The sequence below is a fragment of the Leptodactylus fuscus genome, chromosome 1 (assembly GCF_031893055.1).
Source record: "Leptodactylus fuscus isolate aLepFus1 chromosome 1, aLepFus1.hap2, whole genome shotgun sequence".
Lineage (NCBI taxonomy): Eukaryota > Metazoa > Chordata > Amphibia > Anura > Leptodactylidae > Leptodactylus > Leptodactylus fuscus.
In genome coordinates, this window is record NC_134265.1 from 262,204,044 (window position 1) to 262,218,387 (window position 14,344).

The 14,344-nt window shown below is 49.2% G+C and overlaps 1 protein-coding gene across 2 annotated transcripts in view; it reads right to left on the reverse strand.

The window, feature by feature from the left end:
* CFI (complement factor I) overlaps positions 1 to 14,344 on the reverse strand; it is a 40,617-nt gene that overhangs the window by 7,029 nt on the left and 19,244 nt on the right. For both annotated transcript variants that reach the window (XM_075286736.1, XM_075286743.1), the window contains exons 7-9: positions 9,458 to 9,502; positions 7,498 to 7,533; positions 3,197 to 3,297 (exon numbers count right to left, since the gene is read on the reverse strand). In XM_075286736.1, coding sequence (XP_075142837.1) covers positions 3,197 to 3,297; positions 7,498 to 7,533; positions 9,458 to 9,502 — 182 coding nt within the window. The remainder of the gene's footprint in view (positions 1 to 3,196; positions 3,298 to 7,497; positions 7,534 to 9,457; positions 9,503 to 14,344) is intronic.

Genomic DNA, 14,344 nt, shown 5'->3' on the forward strand with positions numbered 1-14,344 from the left:
TACCTAGAACAAATACAGTGTTGGCCAAAAGTATTGGCACCCCTGCAATTCTGTCAGATAATACTCAGTTTCTTCCAGAAAATGATTGCAAGCACAAACTCTTTGCAATTAATATCTTCATTTATTTTGCTTGCAATGAAAAAACACAAAAGAGAATGAAAAAAAAAAGTCAAATCATTGATCATTTTACTCAAAACTCCAAAAATGGGCCGGACAAAAGTATTGGCACCCTCAGCCTAATACTTTGTAGCACAACCTTTAGACAAAATAACTGCGAACAACCGCTTCCGGTAACCATCAATGAGTTTCTTACAATGCTCTGCTGGAATTTTAGACCATTCTTCTTTGGCAAACTGCTCCAGGTCCCTGAGATTTGAAGGGGGCCTTCTCCAAATTGCCATTTTGAGATCTCTCCACAGGTGTTCTATTGGATTCAAGTCTAGACTCATTGCTGTCCACTTTAGAAGTCTCCAGTGCTTTCTCACAAACCATTTTCTAGTGCTTTTTCACGTGTGTGTTGGGTCATTGTCCTGCTGGAAGACCCATGACCTCTGAGGGAGACCCACCTTTCTCACACTGGGCCCTACATTATGCTGCAAAATTTGTTGGTAGTCTTCAGACTTCATAATGCCATGCACACGGTCAAGCAGTCCAGTGCCAGAGGCAGCAAAGCAACCCCAAAACATCAAGGAACTTCTGCCATGTTTGACTGTAGGGACCGTGTTCTTTTCTTTGAAGGCCTCTTTTTTTTCCTGTAAACTCTATGGTGATGCCTTTTCCCAAAAAGCTCTACTTTTGTCTCATCTGACCAGAGAACATTCTTCCAAAACGTTTTTGGCTTTCTCAGGTAAGTTTTGGCAAACTCCAGCCTGGCTTTTTTATGTCTTTGGGTAAGAAGTGGGGTCTTCCTGGGTATCCTACCATACAGTCCCTTTTCATTCAGACACCGACAGATAGTACGGGTTGACACTATTGTACCCTCGGACTGCCCTGACACAGGGTTTTTTGGACCGGAACCTGAGGCGGAGGCCACCTCAGGTTCCGGTCCAAAAAACGAGTAGCCGTAACTGAATGCCGATGCCCTGCACTAGCATCCAGTCGCGCACTCCACTCTGGATTAGGCCCGATGAATGGACCTAGTCGGGAGGAAGAATGCCAGCTCCCGGAAAAAACACCTGACCAGCTCCCATTGATTTCAATGGGAGCCATCTTTTTGGTCAGGATTTTGAGGCGAATACGGCCTCAAAATCCTGACCAAAAAACCCTGTGTGAACTTACTGTTAGGCTGCACCATTGAGTTGAGGGATTATCACGTAGTGGGATAGAGTTTGCACTTCCCCAGGAATCCCCTAGTGGTATTTAGTTGAACAAAGCTACAGAGGTGATATCTGCACCTGTAATGGGACACAGATGATTTTGAACTGACTAGGTTATACTTTGGGTTGGATTGGAGGTTCAGGATGTACATGAGATACTACATCTGCCACCAGAGTGGAAATTAATATTACAGATTAATAGCAGATTACTAAAAATTACCAGTACCCTGTTTCATTTACCCTGTATATGACTGGTGATCAGAGAATACCGTATTTTTCGGACTATAAGATGCACTGGACTATAAGACGTACCCAGGTTATAGAGGAGAAAATAGGGGAAAAAAAATTTCAGGCAAAAAATGGTAAAATATTTAATGTATGGGAGTTGTAGTTTTGGAACAGCTGCAAGGCCACATTGACAGGTGTTCCTGCAGCTGTACGGGGATGTATAGGGCGTTTTTTTTGTGGGGCCAGGTGTACTTTTTAGTTATACCATTTTGGGAAATGTTTATTGCTTAGATCACCTTTTATTTAAATCAGAGGCAAAACGGTGAGAAAAACCCGGTGGTTTGGCACTTTTGATTTTGACGTTCACTGTACATAAAAATATTAGTAGACTGGACATTTTCAGACACAGGGATACCTAATGTATATGTTTCACAGTAATGTTATACTTTTATATGTATTCTAGGGAAAGGAGGTGAACTTTTATTTATTTTATTTTTTATTATATTTTTTTAAGTGTTTTTTTTTTTTTACTATTTTATTATCCCCCGCCTAGGGGGCTTGAACCTGCAATCATTTGATTGCAAGTCCCATAGACGGCAATACAAGTGTATTGCCGTCTATGGGAGATTCTATACATTACTATCGCGGAGTGTCATAGACTAGCCGCGATAGTAATATATATATCTATGACAGGCCTGGGAGCCTTCATTAGGCTCCCGGCTGTCATCGGAACAGGTCGGCTCCTGCGGCTTCGCCGTGCAGGAGCCGGCCTGCATCACTAAAGGTATTGGGCCGGTGGGGACCGGCCCCGGGGCTAGTTTGAAACTGCTGGGACCTGCGGAGGAGGAGCGGATTTGCAGCATGGACGCGCTACTGCCACCACTGGTTTTCTTCAGCGGCAGGAGCGTGGCAATCTGCAGGCCCCGGCAGCTAAGACAGTCCCCGGCATCTGCTGTAATAGACCGGCGGATGCCGGGGAATGTTTTAGCTGCCGGGGCCTGCAGTATTGTCACGCTCCTGCCGCTGCAGAAAACCAGCGGTGGCAGTAGCACGGCCATGCTGCAAATCTGCTCCTCCCCCCACATTCGGACTATAAGACGCACCCTCATTTTCCTCCAAAATTTTTTGGGAAAAAAGTCTTAGGGTGCATGCACACTATGTAACGCCGGGCGTGTATGAGAGCCGTACACGCCGGCATTACGGCAGACTGCCGAACACTTCCCATTCACTTCAATGGGAGCGCTCGTAACAGCGGCGTTTACGAGCGCTCCCATTGAAGTGAATGGGAAGTGTTCGGCAGCCCTGCTGTAACGCCGGCGTGTACGGCTCTCATACACGCCCGGCGTTACTCAGTGTGCATGCACCCTTATAGTCTGAAAAATATGGTATATACTAGTGTCAGACGTCAAGTACAGACACTTATTTTAATGAAATTGATTAATAAAAGTTATGTCTTATTATTTTTTTCTGACCAGTATTACCTCTCTGTAATAATCTCAGTATAATAGTTATGAGATAAAAAAACAGGGCAGAGACTGAACAACAAATTTCATTAATAGAGCACAGGAAACATTAGTTTTGGGTGGAGTGTGCCTTTAGTGTTACTTCCATTGTATGAGTGTTTTTGTAATATGCAGAGTAATAAAAGATACCTTTACTGCTTTTTCTCCTCCAATGATTCTCTTCACTCTTTTGGGCTCTTTAGGAACTCCACAGGTGATACTTGAAATACTTTTCTTTATAAGTCTTCTTTCTTTTTAGGTATAAGGTAAACAATAGCCATTTAAGTGAGTCACGTTACAAGGCCTCAGTTGAAGAAAATTAGAACATATACATATACAATTTATATTAAATTCTCATACTAAGTATAGGACATGTCTTATTTTCGCGGGGGACAACCTGCTCCATAAGACATGCAGGAGGGGAGGGGGGAGGTAGGCTACTTACCTTCCCCATCTTCATAGCAGCACTGGTGCTGCTGTTGATCGCGGCAGCGGAAGTGGTGGGCGGGGCTTAGCGAGGCTGCCGGCAGTTGCCAGAGAGCCTCACTTTGTGGGCCTTGCAGCCAGCTGAATGCTGTGCAGTGTGTTCCATGTGCACAGGAGAGCCGGCTGCTGCCTCTGTTGTGATACCACTGTTCTGGCTCCTGTGGGATGAGCTGGGACAGCCAACTCCCTGCAGCATATGCACAGCAGACATCTCCCAGCTCATCCTACAGCAGGGGCAGTGAATACAACCTACGGTATCATAGCAGAGGCAGCAGCCGGCTTTCCTGTGCACACAGAACATCGCGCACAGTGTTCAGCCGGCTGCAATGGTTTTTGGGGGATGCCTTATTTTCGGTGGGTGCCTTATATAAGGCAATTAAACAGAAACCTCCCCCATGCCTTTTTTTTTTTTTTTAAATGTAGATTGTGAGCCCCACATAGAGCTCACAATGTACATTTTTTTCCCTATCAGTATGTCTTTTTGGAATATGGGATGGAAATCCATGCAAACACGGGGAGAACATACAAACTCCTTGCAGATGGTTTTTTGCCCTTGGTGGGATTTGAACACCAGGACTCCAGCGCTGCAAGGCTGCAGTGCTAACCACTGAGCCACCGTGTGGCCCCCCATGCCTTATTTTCGGGGGATGAACTATTTCCGGGGAAACACGGTATTGCTTTCTTGAAAACATGTTAAAAGGTTAAAGCATATGCAGTGTTTTACCTTCCCTGTAGGCAGGCCATACAGCTCCTATGGCTGTTGGGGAAGGGGGCCTGGCACTGATTATCTGTTTTGTTTCCCAACACCATTTCACTGCATTTTCCTCAAGCAGTCACTAGGGGGAGCACAGTGTAAGGAGAGTTTTACAGTTCCCATTGAGTTCAATGGTAGCTGTATTAATTACTATGCTCTGAGCTCCCCCTAGTGGTAGCCAGAGGCAGCAAATTTTATCAGTGCTGTATCCTATCCTATTAATATTATAAAGGTGAACGTTTGTGAGTTTGGATGTTTGTTGGGTTTGTGTGTTTGGATGTTTGTTCCTCAATCACAGCCAAACGGCTGAATGGATTTTGGGGAAATTTCACACACACACACATATTTGCCAGGAAAAGGTAGTAGGCTACTTTAAATGTGGGTCACTCACCCCAAATCGCCACCGTGACCCTCCAAACAATCCTCTGGCTCGGCTGCAGCAGCTGGCTTTCTGCCAGCGCTGGTCTGTGTACGCACCTCCTATTCGTGCATGGCAGGCTGTGGGCGGGCTCTGGAGCCAGGGCTGCGGCACCATAGGTTGGGGCTGAAGGTGGGCATGCCGTTTCAGCAGGGAAGCACTGAGGAAGATGGCGGCAGCCCACAGGGTCCCAGCGCCGCAGCTGTCCCAGCCCACCTACACAGCTCTCGGACGGAGGAGGCTGCTGCACCCGACATACCACAGGTAAGTGCAGCGGGTACAGGGGGTTGGGGTGTCCCAGGGAGGGGGCTGGGGAACAACATTCCCCAGCTTCATGTCCCCCCTTCATTGGCCCCAGTGTAGTTGGACTCACCTTGCCACGCTCCCCCGACGCTCTCTCCGCTCGCTCGATGCACATAGGTGTCCAGCGGCTGGCTGCGTATGGCTGGTACCCTGCAATACAGGCGCCGGTATTCGGCAATGCACTGTATGATAGCGGCGCCTGGATTGCAGTCTACCTGCCTAGGCTGCAATACAAGCGCACGCCTGACAGGCCAGGGAGGCAGAGCGAGGCTCCAGCTGTCATAGCAACCTAACGCCCTCACTCTGCCTCCTATACAACACACGCAGCCAGCCGCCCGACACTGATGTGCAGCAAGCAAGCGGAGAGCGCAGCGGTGGAGCGTGGGAAGGTAAGTCCAACTACACTGGGGACGATGTGAGGGGGGGACATGAGGCTGGGAGCAGAGATGGGGGGACAAGAAACTGGGGGCAGATGAAGGGAGGGACAAGAAAATGGTGGCAGATGGCAGTAGTAGATGGCAGTGTAGTTGGACTCACCTTGCCACGCTCCCCCGACGCTCTCTCCGCTCGCTCGATGCACATAGGTGTCCAGCGGCTGGCTGCGTATGGCTGGTACCCTGCAATACAGGCGCCGGTATTCGGCAATGCACTGTATGATACCGGCGCTTGGATTGCAGTCTACCTGCCTAGGCTGCAATACAAGCGCACGCCTGACAGGCCAGGGAGGCAGAGCGAGGCTCCGGCTGTCATGGCAACCTGATGCCCTCGCTCTGCCTCCTATACACCACACGCAGCCAGCCGCCCGACACTGATGTGCAGCAAGCAAGCAGAGAGAGCAGCGGTGGAGCGTGGCAAGGTAAGTCCAACTACACTGGGGATGATGGGGGGGGGGGGACATGAGGCTGGGGCAGATGAAAGGGGGTACAAGAAAATGGTGGTAGATGAAGGGGGGGACAAGCACCTGGAGGCAAAGATGGGGAGTCAACAAACTGGGGGCAGAGATAGGGGGGAGCAACAAACTGGGGGCACAGATGAGGGGGAACAAGAAACTGGGGTCAGATGAAAGGGGGACAAGAAACTGGGGGCACAGATGGGGGGACAAGCAACTGGAGGAAGAGATGGGGGGACAACAAACTGGGGGCAGAGATGGGGGGGCAAGAACCTGGGGGCCGATGAAAGGGGGGACAAGAAACCGGGGTCAGACGAAGGGAGGGACAAGAAACTTGGGGGAAGAGATGGGTGGACAAGAAACTGGGGGCAGATGAAGGGGGGACATGAAACTGGGGGAAGAGATGGGGGGACAAGAAACTGGGGGAAGACATGGGAGAACAAGAAATATAAGCGGTTCAGCGCCACCGCCAACCCCCAGACGAAGTCGCGGGTGACTGCTAGGAGATTACATTTATTAATAAATTTATACCAGTTCCTTGATAGGCTATAGACGAGAGGTTCTCACTCTGCTTCAGGATAATAGGGTATACCATATATTGGAATCTTATCCCCCTCTAGTGTCCCACCTTGATTTAGTTTAAAGAGGACCTTTCACCATATCTGGGCACAGGCAGTGTTATATACTGCCAGAAAGCTGACAGTGCGCTGAATTCAGCGCACTGTCGGCTTTCCCGATCCGTGCCCGGTGTAAAGCGCTATCGGTCCTGGTACCGTAGCGCTTTACAGTCAGAAGGGCGTTTCTGACCATTAGCCAGAGACGTCCTTTTGCCTCGCGGCGCCAATCGCGCTGTGCTGTGGAGCCGGGAGGAACGCCCCCTCCCCTCCTGATAATGCTAGTCTACGGACAAGCTGTGTGAGCAGAGGGAGGGGGGAGTTCCTCCCCGCTCCACAGCACAGCGCGATTGGCGCCGCGAGGCAGAAGGACGTTCCTGGCTAATGGTCAGAAACGCCCTTCTGACCATAGAAGAGCTACGGTACCGGGCCGTAAGCTCTTCACACCGGGCACAGATCGGGAAAGCCGACAGTGCGCTGAATTCAGTGCACTGTCAGCTTTCTGGCAGTATATAGAACTGCATGTGCCCGGATATGGTGAAAGGTCCTCTTTAAGGAGGATTAACACTTGGTGTTTTTGTTCAAAAGTTTGCAAAGTAATTGATGCCTAAATTTCCTTCTACTGCTAATTTTTATGCTCTTCCCAAAAACCATAAGTCATTTTTTTTTCCCTCCCCCTTTGCAACGCATTACCTCAGGTGTGGAGATTTCATGGAAAGCCTGGATTGATGACTTATTAGAACCTATAGGGCATCACATACCAGGGCTCAAGCTACCAAGAAGGTTCCCAGGGTTACGTAATGTTTTATTTAATTTGTAATTCTATAAATTCAAAGGGTTGTCAATATCATGTGATCCATCCATGAATGTGACCTGAAGCAATGTTGGGTATATATACCAAACTGGTACATATACTGCATGATTTGTTTCTAGCAAATATGACACTCTGAAACTTAAGTGCTGGTGAATTCAGTGCATTTTGCTTACCTGCATCAATGTCGTAGTTAACTGCATTGCTTCCCTCTAAACAATAGAAGATATTGCTTAGTGTATAAGAGAGATAGGATAAGTGAACGTAATTATACACATATGATACAAGATCAAAGTCACTCTTTATGTTTACTATGTTATGGAAGAATTACTCTCTTTACAGTCTTCCCATTGTTATGTTATGACTACATGGTAACAGATAAGATGCTTCTCTCCAAGTCTGTAGCACTGACAATAGGTTCACATTAGCGTTTGGGACCCAAAAGATGGGAACCCTGTCTGCTTAAAGAGCAGTTACACGCAGAAACCCACAGACCCCATAGACTTTAATGGGGTCCGCCGGGTTTCCACTGATTTTATACTGAAACTGATAGATAAGTCCTCCTTGCAAGACTTTTCTCTCCGCTGATTTTAAGTGGAATCTGTGGCAGAGTCTCTTACACAGACTCCAGTGCTAGTGCTCACCACTCTCTGTTGCTCAGGTGTCCTCCTGTGCCTCCCGGTTCTTCTGCTCCGATGGGTCTCTTCCACAGTTGTGCTGAAGCTGCTGATTGGCATCAGTGGTAATTTTTTTCACTTTTTTCATTGCACCCAGCCGATTTTAACGTTGAAAGAGTTGTCCATTTTTGCCTGGACAACCCCTTTAAGGCTAAGGCCCCATGTAGTGAACCACACTTAAAATAAAATTGTGGAAAAAATGCAGTGAAAACTTTTTTTTCCAGATTGTTTTTCATTGCATTTTTGCTGTGCTTTTCTTTGCAGTTGTTTTTCCCTTATTAAGTCGATAGTCAAAAGCACTGGCATTTCTGCAGGTTAATTGACATACTGCATTTTTTCCTTTTAAATTTAATAAAAATGCAACAAAAACACAATGAAAAGTGCTGAAAAAAAATGTAAATGTTCAGTTAAAAGGAGCTGTGTTGAAGTGCAAGGAAAAGCTGAAGGGTCTTCTGAACCTTGTTCTGAAGAACAGCACCTTCTCACAGCCGTACTCCATTGACCCTAATGTTAAAGGGGTTTTCGGGGCAAAAAATGTTTTTTTTATAAACTGTCTGTTATTGCTATTAATGGGGTAATAAGTGCACCCAAATACCTTTAGTGTTTTAAGTGATTTCTGTGTTTCTCTGGGAGCTCCTGGCATCTTCTGCATTTGTTTATTTGGTTTAGCTTCCTGCTGTCTTAGCTATTGCATCATGTTACCTCTAGGCTGAGTCCCACTATCTCCCTATCACTACCTCCCCATCCCTTCTCCATCCTTTCCCTGTCTTTCTAGCTATCCCGCCCACTACTATCCCTTCCCAACTAACTCAGCCCTCCCTCCCACCTCTCTTCCTTTCAGACTTCCTCCTGCGGGATGGCTCTTCCCTCTTTTCTGACTGCTGGCGCACGCAATAGCCCTGGCGCTGCTCTGTCCTCTGCAGCCAACAATCCACCTCTACTGTGCAGGCGTGGGAGCAGTAACCTTCCATGCCTGCACAGTAGTGATGGATAGCCGGCTGCAGAGTACAGAACAACACACGGACTATTGTGCAAGCCGGCAGTCAGAAAAGAGGGAAGAGCCATCCCACAGGAGGAAGTCTGAAAGGAAGAGAGGTAAGTATGTTGGGTTAGAGGGAATGAGTATTAGTCATGTTCCTTTTCTGAAACGGAAAACGGAATGTCACCAGATAACCAGTAAATGTCCCTGGGGCAGTCAAATGACCACCCTAGGGATATGGGTAAATATACATTGTTTTTTTTTTATAAATTATGTAATTTAGAAAGAAGTCGAGGGAAGGGTGTTTAGATTAGTGTAGGAATTACATTTTATCCCGGACAACCCCTTCAAGGCATATTATATCATAACAAAGAGAAGCATATAGAATAAAATATTTCATAGGATTGATAAAGCTTAGGACCTCCTGTGACATAGCCACACACACAAATACACATGTTGGACATGTAAACTGAATTTTACCATCAAGACTTTGTTTTGTATTTTCTGATTCTTCTTCTGAAGGATCTAAAATAATAAAGTGGAAATAATGTATTTTAGCTTAGCTTGAAAGTCATGGTTAAAAGTCACATTTACTATCGCCAATTATGTTTCCCAATATCATTGCATCTGAATATCAAGTTATCTTCAGTATCAAGTCATAATAAATGAATTCAATCCAAAATAAAGTTTGTCCTTTATTTTGTATTGAATTTGTCCAGGGAGGTTGGCTACAGTCCCATGGATCTTAAATTTCCCCCTACACCCAACAGCAGCACAACTGGGGTATTCCTGTCCGTATGAGCTGTTAGGACAGGTGGAATTTTTAATTACCTAACAGCTTTGACCCCTATAAGAGGCCGGAAGACCTGCTCCTCCCTTGTGTTTTTTTCTGTCCTGTGGGACAGGACAGGTGGTCAGGGGGGAGCAGGGGTTCTGACCTCTCATAGGGGTCTGCTTCTCTCCCCCCTCTTACCTGACAGCTGAAGACTTTATTTTTTCTGTTCTTTGCTCCTCTTTTTGTTCCCCTGGAGCTACTTCGTCTCCCCCGCCGGGGGAGCTCTCCGGCGCGCGCGCTTGGCCGCGTCTCCTCTGCTGGCTCCGGGGCTTCCCTGTGCAGGGGGGAACTTCCGGACCTAGGAACCACTCTTTAGGTTCCTGGGTCCGCCGGCTGGGGTGTCCGCCGCACATGCGCAGTAGCGCGAGTCACACGGCGGCCCGAAGAAACCCCTAGACACGAGCGTTTTTTCCGGAGGGAGGTCAGGGGGGTCCCCCTCCCCTCCCTTGAGGGTCCTGCAGCCTGGAAGTCTTGAGGGGGCCCCCTCCCCATTAGCCTCTATCCAAACTTTGCCCCTGAGAAAAGGAGGGGGGCGTTTCCCTCCAGAAGTCCCCGCCCCCCTGGCCTATAAAATCCCCTCCTACCCACCATTCAGTGCTTGTCGCTCCGGTTACAAGCAGCACGAAGAAGCTCGTGTCCTGTGGAAAGCTAACTTTCTACGCCGAGTGAGGTTTGGTGGAGGTGGCCGGGGGGGGGGGGGAGGGGAGTATCCCCACCATGGGGGCAAGTTTGTTAGTAGTGTTTCTCTCTTCTCCCTCAGAATGTCTTCTTCTTCCTCCTCCACCATTCCTCCACGGAGGAAAGTAGTTTCTAAAAGAAAGCACTTTGCGTGTGCCACCTGCAGGATTCCTCTTCCGGACGACTCCCAGTACCGGTTTTGTCAGGGATGTAGAGCTCCCTCCTCTGAGGCGACCCCCATGCATGAGATGGTATCCTGGGTGAAGGGATTTGTCCAGGATTCCATGAAGAGAATGGAAACCTCAGTCTCCCACCTGGCTAAGAGACCATGCCTGGAGTGTGAATTATCCCTTCCACCCTTGGAGAACCTGCGCCTCAGAGATGTGGAGTCGTCGTCGGATTCTGAGGAGGAGAAAGAGATCTTCCCTATGGAGAAGATGTAAAAATTATTCAGAGCACTCAGGATCAGAGTCCGGGAGGGTGGAGAAGGCTCAAGCCTCAGGTCCCGTACCTTCAAGCCTTCTTCAGAGATGCTCTGCCTGATGGAAGGGGAATGGAGCGCCCAGAGAAACCCTTTGCCCCATCCAGGCGTTTTAAAACCCTATTCCCTATCTCTGAAAGCCAGCTAAAAGAGTGGGGCCCTCCGCCTAAAGTAGATGTGGCTGTGGCTAAACTATCAAGACGCACGATCCTCCCGACTGAAGATGGGTCAGGTCTGAGAGATCCTATGGATCGATGGGTAGAAGGATCCCTGAGGCGAGTGTATTCGGCCTCCTCTGCCCAGGCCTCTCTTGGCATTGTCGCCAATGAAGTAACCACTGGCCTGCGGGCAGAAGTCTCGTCTCTGGCCAAAGACATTGACTCCGGAGTGGATCGGGACGACCTCCTAGCGGCGATGTCGGACATCACCTTGCTGGTAGACCATCTGACGGAGGCCACCCACTTCCAGACCCGTCTGGCCGCCAGATCTATGGCGTTAGCTACCACTGCTCGCCAGCCCCTGTGGCTGAAGCCCTGGAGGGCTGACCTCACCTCCAAGAACAGCCTGTGTAGCGTCCCCTTTGAACCCGGCCGGCTGTTCGGGAAGGAGCTCGACCGCATTATGGAGGGATTGGCCGACTCCAAGGGCAAGAATCTGCCTCAGCCCTTAGAAGGATAGAGCTCCTCCTTTCGGGGTCGGGGAGCCTCTAGAAGAGAAACCAGAGGCCAGCGGCGGTCCGGCAGAGGAAGAGGTCGGGGTTCCTCTCGTGGGCGTAAGAGAACCTCCTTCTAATTTCCCCACCTCTCTCCCCCCCTCCCCATCCCCCCCCCCCGTGGTGGGCGGTCGTCTTTCCCACTATGTGGATGCCTGGTGCCAGAGTGTTCGGGACCCCTGGGTCATCCAGACGATCCAGGAGGGTTATAAAATCAATTTTATTTCCCAGCCGCCAGAGAAGATGGTAAGAACCCGCCCTCTTCAGGGCTCCAAACAACCTCATCTGGAGAAATCGATTCAAGAGTACGTGGACAAGGCCGCGCTGGAGGTGGTACCCCACGCAGATCAAGGCACAGGCGTCTATTCTCCAGTCTTCTTGGTCCCCATGTCATTAGACGAGTGGCGCATGATCATCGATCTCAGATACCTGAATCACTTCATCCACAAAGCGCACTTCCGTAAGGAAACCATCAGGTCAGTGCTGCCATTTCTGCAGCCTGGAGATCACCTCGTCACTCTGGACCTGAAGGACGCCTACCTCCACGTACCCATCTTTCCGGCACATCGAAAGTTCCTAAAGATTGCCATATACATAGAAGGGAAAGAGGCGCACTTTCAGTTCGCAGCCCTCCCGTTCGGCATATCCTCCGCCCCCCACAGGTAATAGCTCCGGTCGCTGCCGCCCTGCGCCTTCAAGGCATATTTATAGTCCCGTATCTGGACGACTGGCTTCTCAAGGCTCATTCAAAGGAGATTCTTACCATGCAGGTGCAGACCGTTGTAGCTCTACTAAACAAGTTGGGGTGGCTGGTAAACTGGCAGAAGTCAGTGGTGGTGCCATCAACTCAAGTTCAGTTCCTGGGACTTATTCTAGACTCTCTCAACATGACGATCTCTCTACCCTCCTCGGGCGGTGCATCACTTACTACACAGAGGGTCACCATCAGGACGGCCATGAAGGTCCTAGGATTGATGTCCGCCACCATAGAAGCAGTTCCTTGGGCCCTATGGCACATGTGCCCACTACAAACGAGATCTTGAGAGTCTGGAACCACAGTCCTACAGGATTACAGAAGCCTATCCAGTTAACCATCAGCACCCGGCAAACTTTGCCCTGGTGGACCCATCTGCGCGATGGGAAGTCCTCGGTCCAGCCCGCCTGGACCCTGTTGACTACAGATGCCTCCCTCACAGGCTGGGGAGCTCATCTGTGGGAGACCCCGGTACAAGGTACGTGGAATCAGCGGGAGAGGACGCACTCATCCAGCTGGCGCAAGCTTACCACAGTTCATCGAGCCCTTCTGTCGTTTGCACCGGTTCTGCAGGGGAAAGCAGTCAAGGTAAGGCCGGACAATCGGACCGCAGTCCATTATATCAACAAGCAGGGAGGAACCAGGTCCCCCTCGCTCCTGCAAGTCACCAACCGGATCTTCTCTTGGGCAGAACGGAACCTCTCCCAGCTGGCTGCGGTACACATCCAGGGCCGCCTGAACATCCTAGTGGATCAACTCAGCAGAGGCCGCCCGACTGAAGGCGAATGGTCCTTACATCAGGAAATCTTCCACTACCTGACCAGGAGGTGGGGTCTCCCCGAGGTGGATCTGAAATTGCGGTTCCAGCCATAGTGCGGGCACCGCAATTTCGCGCATGCGCAGTACGTTCGGCAATCTTCGCCGAACACAGCGTACTGCGCAGGCGTCCGACAGGACGCTGAAGAAGGAAGGGGAGTATACCAAAGACCATAGAGACGGCGCTGCGGTCGGTTTTCGAGCTGCAATGGGGACGCCCCCATCGCTGCTCCTGCAATGGGGATGCCCCCATCGCTGCGAGAGAACTAATTAGCATACCGGTACAAACCGGTATTTTGAACGAACGGCGCGGCGGAAAGCACTTCCAAAGGTAGGAGACGAATAGCCTTTTTAAAGGCTATTCCAACGTGTTAACTAGAAAAAAATGTGTTTTAGTGGTAGAATCCCTTTAATAACATGTCTACATGTTCTCAAAAAGCAAAGACCCGTAAGCTCAAAGAGGACTCAGGACTAATCAGGTCTTTACTTCCTACTTTAACTCACTCCACTTAATCCAGTGATTTCCTGCACCAACTTTGAGAGACTGTATTTCTATAGGGCAGCTGATAGAGGTCTTCTTTCCTTTATATACTGAATGCCCCACCCAAATCTGGACTTTATGACAGCCTGGGAACAGGACCTTGAAAGCACCCTAACTCCAGCTCAATGCATGTTCTTTAGCAAAGGAAGTTGGCAAGTCACCATTCTGGAGTCTTCTTTAAAAATTCTTTACAGGACCTATTTGGTTCCTTATAGACTAAGCAGTTTCTACCCTTTGTTTTTAAGGTTGTGATACTTTAGTCAGTGCTCTTCATATTTGGGGGATTTGGTGATGGCTTCTGGGTATCTTCATAGAATGCTGCAAGGACTTTTCGGACAGTCATTTCCAAAGTCCGCCCGAGTTTTTCTTTCTTAAGTCTACTACAATATAAATTAGGGCTCGTTCACATCTGCGCCCAGTCTCCGTTCTGCAGGTTTCTGTTTCCTGCACAAAACAGGTGCAGGAGATGGAAACCTGCAGGACTCTTTCTCACCCATTCATTTGAATGGGTTTGAAAGCTGTGCAGGGGTGAGTGTTTTATGCTCTCCGC